General features: G+C 31.3%; 1 protein-coding gene across 1 annotated transcript in view; it reads left to right on the top strand.

The window, feature by feature from the left end:
• The first annotated feature begins 1,352 nt into the window (after window positions 1–1,352).
• The window catches only part of amon (prohormone processing protease amontillado), a 198,415-nt gene continuing 193,767 nt past the window's right edge, over window positions 1,353–6,000 (top strand). Inside the window, exon 1 of the mRNA XM_076403257.1 lies at window positions 1,353–1,614. Coding sequence (XP_076259372.1) covers window positions 1,438–1,614 — 177 coding nt within the window. The 5' untranslated portion in view covers window positions 1,353–1,437. The remainder of the gene's footprint in view (window positions 1,615–6,000) is intronic.

Raw genomic sequence — 6,000 nt, 5'->3', positions numbered from 1 at the left:
TTGTATCACAAGGTAGTGTCCTTACAACAATATTAAATTTACTGTATACTAGTGATGTACCTAATATGAAGAACTAACAATAGCCACACAGTAATAACAATAAGGACAACTCTAAATAGAGTACAAATGGTTATCAATAATATTACTGTGTGGATCAATAAATGATGAATAAAATTGAATGTTACATAATCTACACATGTGGATTTCACATACAATAATACAGACTACCTACCAATCTACCAGAGATAATTAATTCTAGGGTAATTCCATAACTGAATACAGTAAAATACTTGTGCATGACACTGCATGCCTAACACAAAAGAAAGAATATATTAAAAAGAAACCAGCAGAACTTTTTCATGAGGCTTAAGAAAGTGTAGAGGTGTTTGGACGTTGATTGGATCCATAATGCACCATTATTGTTTATTAAATTTTGAAGCCAGTGCCAGATTTGGAGCCGTCTGTTGGCAGTATGATCCAAACTTACCAAAAACAAAAGTTTTTACCAGAATTTTCAACGTCAATGAAACCTAAAAAGGCCTAAAAGACCGCGACATTGATGTATCAGCAATTGGTAATAATAAATACTAAAATAATAATACACATGCAGATACGACACAGTTTTGTTTGACAATCCTACATCTATTAATAAAACTTTGGAAACTATATAAGGGAGGGCTTATGTCCAAGATGAAAGAATAAAAGACAAAATAGAAGAAACAGAAACATGGGAAAGGCTATATTTAGCTACACTACAAATAATACATTAAAAACAATAATATAGACAGTTTTCCGCAATGAAGCTTTAAGTTTACCAAAAATATTATTTTAGAGTCTTAGATTTATCAGATGCTGATTTGTCTCATTTGCCAATTATATTCTTAGATTATTTTAAACCGATGATCTTTCTTTGTCATTTAATTAGTAACGTATTTACGTCTCGTTCTTTTTAAACGTGCCACGCTAATTAATTAAACGCGCACAATAACAGGCGTTAATTGAACTCAGGCAGGAAACAATTAAGGTTAGTTTTTCGCATAAATCTCCTTTTTTTCTTTTTCCGTAAAAGAAAAAACTCTAATAGCCCTATTAAGCTGCCCTCCTTAAACAATTAGCAACAATCGAATTAAAAATCGAGAAAAAACTTTCTTCGAAGCGTATCGGCCCCGCGCTGCCCCCCGGGCAATCCCTTTCGTCGCCGGCGCTCGTCTCGCGTCGAGAAATGGCCGCTGGTTCTCTTAAGCGCCCTTCCCGCCCTCTCCTTCGTCATATCTCCTCGTCCTTCCGTCTCTCATTTATGGCCCCCTCTCCCTGCACGCGACCCCTGGTCCCGCACTTCGCCTGTTGGTAATGGATCGATGTGATGACGTCAACGATGCGCGGACTGATCGACGCCGGGCATCCCGACGCGTCCGATCGTCAGTCGCCATCCGTGACATGACGCCGACGATGCCTCAACGCTGGAGGCAACTCTTGGTGGTGATTTTATCGTCCGTAGTCCTTGTCGGAGCTGACATCTTCAGCAATTCGTTTTTGGTTCGGTTTAAACGCGATCTGGAGCCGCAAGAGGCGCACCAGGTGGCAGAAAAACATGGTTTCGTCAATATGGGACCGGTGAGTTTCGTTTAAACAGCTGTTTTGAATAAATCATGAAATCTAGAGTCGACCAACCATAACAAACACTGGATAAACTGGTATTAAAACCGGTTTACTTTCGAATATAATATGTTTCTTAACTATTATAACCAATTGCAGTGGTTTAATATTAATTTTTAATACTAGAATAAAATAATATATACTAATAAATATTAATAAAAATAATAATATTCATTAAAAATATTTTATTTATTTGATTGTATGGTTTTTATTATCTGACACCTGAAAACAATATTTTCAAAAACATATCATCTTTCAATACATTACATCTAACAATAAAGAACAAATACTTCCAAACATTCATCTTAGTATCCTATTTCACAAAAATAAAAAATCCTTACATTTGTTGAGGTCTGAAAATATTTAGCTTTGTTATTCTTCTGTCGTTATTTTTATGTTTCTGACAATATTTCTTACTGATTTTAATATACACGTTTATAAAAAAGTTATGTTTATGTTTATTTGCTGATAAAAAATACTTTTCTCTAATTACCCTTTGCTAATTAACTCTACCGGAATAAATTGGATAATTTATATATTTGTGTATACCTTCTTGTTTGTTTTCATTTGCATCTTCTGTCTTGTTTACGGTTAACTGTTTTTATCCCCTTATTTTTTCAAAAATATATATTTCGAAGCAAAGTCCCTGGCATGATTAATTTATAAATTCTTTATTTATATTTCTTGTTAAGACGCTGTTAGAGCTTTAGCTTAAGAGAGAGTTAAAGCTTTAAAACAAATATATTTCAATCTATATAAATATTTTCTACAGCTTAGCTACTGAAACGATTTAAGGAGATTTGCATATTGTTCTATAATAAAATTAATAAACCTTATATATAAATTATTCATAAATATATATTGTAAAAATTATCACAGGAATTAAATAATAAAATAATATAGAAACGTTAAAAAAACTCGAACGAAAATGAGAATAATGTGATAATATTCTTATTACACCGATATATAAAGAAGAACAACTTGTCTAATAATGTCGCTTACTACCACAGCGAAAATATATGAAATATTGATATAAAAACATAGAAAATTAAGTTTTTATTTTCATTAAAATAATAAACTTTCAGCGTCATATAGTGAAGCAAGTAATCAAGCAGGTATTATGAAAACATATTTATTTATGGTACTAGAAAAATGATTTATCAAACAGCTAAGGCAAAAATTTGACAAAAAAAATTACAATCTTTCTAATATTCTCTTATTATAAAATATAATATATCAGAAGTGTTCGTTTCTGATGTACTAATAGTAGACTCACAAGAGGATTTAGAAATATAAGAAGAGGAGAGAAGAAAATAAGAAGTCCTTAAAAAAGATATAGGGGGAGTAAATAGTATGAAAATCGAGATGATGGAGGAGGATGAATAAGTCAAAATATATACTTTCAAGAATATCTACAGACAACTTAGTTATTTGGTTGCGATTTATGAATTATAGTCAAAATGCAAAAGAAAAATAAGACTGAAAATAAAAATTCAAATAATATATATTGCACTACTAGTGATAAACGAACACAAATCTTGAAAAATTGTATACCTTCAGCCTTCAGCAAAATGCTGTGTGCTTAATCAAAATAAGGAAGAATCGAAAGAGACAATGTCGGAGGATTTCAGCGAATGTATTATGAATGAGTGTTGTTTATGTCACAAAATCATTTGTAATCTATAATAGTCGATTCTATTTCGATATGCTATCATATTTGTAATACTTTGTTATTTTCTCTTTTTTATTATTTTTATTTTACAAAACTAATAATAGAATAATAATAACCAATAGGTAATATAATAATATAAAACAATTCATATTATTATCGATGCGTATATAAATTATAAAACGTGAAAAGGTTTAGAAAACAAAAACTTTTAATTTATTAGAAAATATTATTTTACCTGTACCTGTACAGACCCTATCTTCGTCTGCTAGTTTGCCTTTGAAGATCTTCGAAATGACGCTGGTTCAATCCAAGATTCCATGATACTCCTCTACGGAAAGGTCTTTCGTATTTTGGTGACCCCAGATTCCAATCCTAAGAACTGCGCCAGTTATAATATGTGAAAACGTTTAGAAAACAAAAACTGCTATTTTATTTGAAAATACTATTTTATTTAATGGAAAGAAGAGGCGACTTATTCAACGGCAATACAAAAGGACACTGGGGGTAAAAACAGACCAAATCGCCTCACTAGTTCACCATTTAGGTTGTCAAAAACAATAGATGACCGGATAATCAGGGCCATACTACATAACGTATATGGAACTTTCTAACATATCAATATTTAATGTGAAATAGCATTTATATATCCTTCTATACATAATTTTTTAGAAGTGAAAAATACAATATCCTTTTCGATACTTTGCGGCTTCTGTTTGAGTGGTACCTAATTTTCTTCCCTTGGAATTAGCTTCAATTGTATTAAATATATTTAGACTTTGTAGTTTATTAAAATATACTGAAAGTAACGTTCAAAGATTGACTTCATCTTGCTTTTAACATGTATCTAGCACTCGTGCTTTCAACAGCACTTTCTTTAAATTAAACAAGGAAACGGAATTCAGAGAAGATTGTTACCTATGCTACAAAAAAATGAATGCTTAATAACTAAATTTTGACTAAATATCCAATAAGATATAGCATAAGTTGAGCATATTACTTTGTTGTTATTTAGTTCCTTTCTTACTGAATAACATCTAAATAAATTTACTGTCGTACTACTTGGTATTATATGTATCGCTTCTGTAAACAGAATGCTTTTTAATAAAAATAAACTGAGTTCACTTTTAAGCCTATTGTTTTGATTCAATACTGACCAAAGTTAATAAACCTAAGTTTCATCCATAGTAATGAAATGGTACAAGTACTTGATACCTTCTAAAATTTTGCCTAGATGTATTTTGTTCTGTTGGTAGAGGTTTCTTCTGCCGATCAAGAAGTAAACCTTGTTAATTTTTGCAACTTTTAGTGAAAATAATGAAGCATGTAATCTTAGTTTTGAGAAGGCAAAACGTTTTTCGAAGTAAAAACGACATGATGCATTACTGTAGAATGGCACTTAATAAAATGTAAGATATAAGGATGGAACTCGGATAGAGAGATGGACATAAACACTTACAAAAATTAGGAATTTTGTCATTGTTGAGACCGTTGAGACTTAATCTCTTTATTGCTTAACCTTTTTAATATCCCATAATGTTGTGTTTAACCACACTAAATATAATAAATTGTGAAATTGTGACATGTCTGCCGATATTGTAACGATGAAATAAGAAACAAACGAAGGAATAACATGAAATAAACGATATGTACACGACCAATACTACAGTGTTCGATCTAATCGTGAATACACAAACATCAATATATCGTAACAAAGCCAGAGTCTATTATTGAATAACGTAATATAATTTCTATGGTGGATTTTCTACAATTTATCAACCCTTTTAAACATATAATTTTCTGAAGAGTGTCTATTATTCAGTGCAATTTTGATAATTACAAAAATTTGAAATCTAATGTTACATATTATATAAATACGTGTATATTCACCATAAAATATGCAAATATTGCTGCTCGAAAGGAGATATTTTTTAATACAAATCAATACTCATGGAACTGAGAGCCCTGTTTGGTGAATGTTTATCAGGCTACAAGAATTAGACCGGACTCGCCTGGTCTCGGTTTATCGCACGATCTAAATGGAAACCGGCCTCTATTTCCATTTGGGAAAGAGTACCCGGAGAGCTATTAATGGACCAAAGTGGAGGTTTATGTCCAGCTTATGGAAATTTTAATTGGGGCCCCGCGGAGTTATGGCGTTCCTGACACAGCAATCATGTTTACGCCGCGATCAAGTGCTTGTCAACGAATTCAAACTAGGTTTGTTGACGGCCTTCGCGCAAAATTGCACCACCGACGGTAAGGGTTTACGGTAACCGTTCAACTGCCATTAAAACATACATTTGAGCTATTAAAATTGTAATTGTCAATTAGTAGTTTATCAGAAATTATTAGTCATTTTATTTAAGATTTCTCTCTAATCTTTCTGAGATTTTTATTAGTAAACTAGCTGTGCTTGAATAGGCTGTTCTAATTTTATCATAATTAAATTTAAAAAAAAACGAAAAACACTTTGATAGGAAATTTTTTAAAACACTTGCTGAGCAATGGAGTTCATAACATACCTTAGTTTTTTTCTAATTCATGAACATAGTGTTGACTTTTTAGTAATTACAATAGTATTTTTGTTTCATTGTTAAGGACACCTCGAGCAGTGTGTTATTCAAATTAAATAATGAAATTTTTGATATGTTCTTGTAACAATTGAAATATTA

This window comes from Rhynchophorus ferrugineus, unplaced genomic scaffold, assembly GCF_030347505.1.
Source record: "Rhynchophorus ferrugineus isolate W39M unplaced genomic scaffold, kcgeb_rfMv2 rfM4, whole genome shotgun sequence".
In the NCBI taxonomy this organism is placed as follows: domain Eukaryota; kingdom Metazoa; phylum Arthropoda; class Insecta; order Coleoptera; family Curculionidae; genus Rhynchophorus; species Rhynchophorus ferrugineus.
Note: the sequence above shows the minus strand (reverse complement) of the source record. Positions and strands in the feature narration are given on the sequence as shown.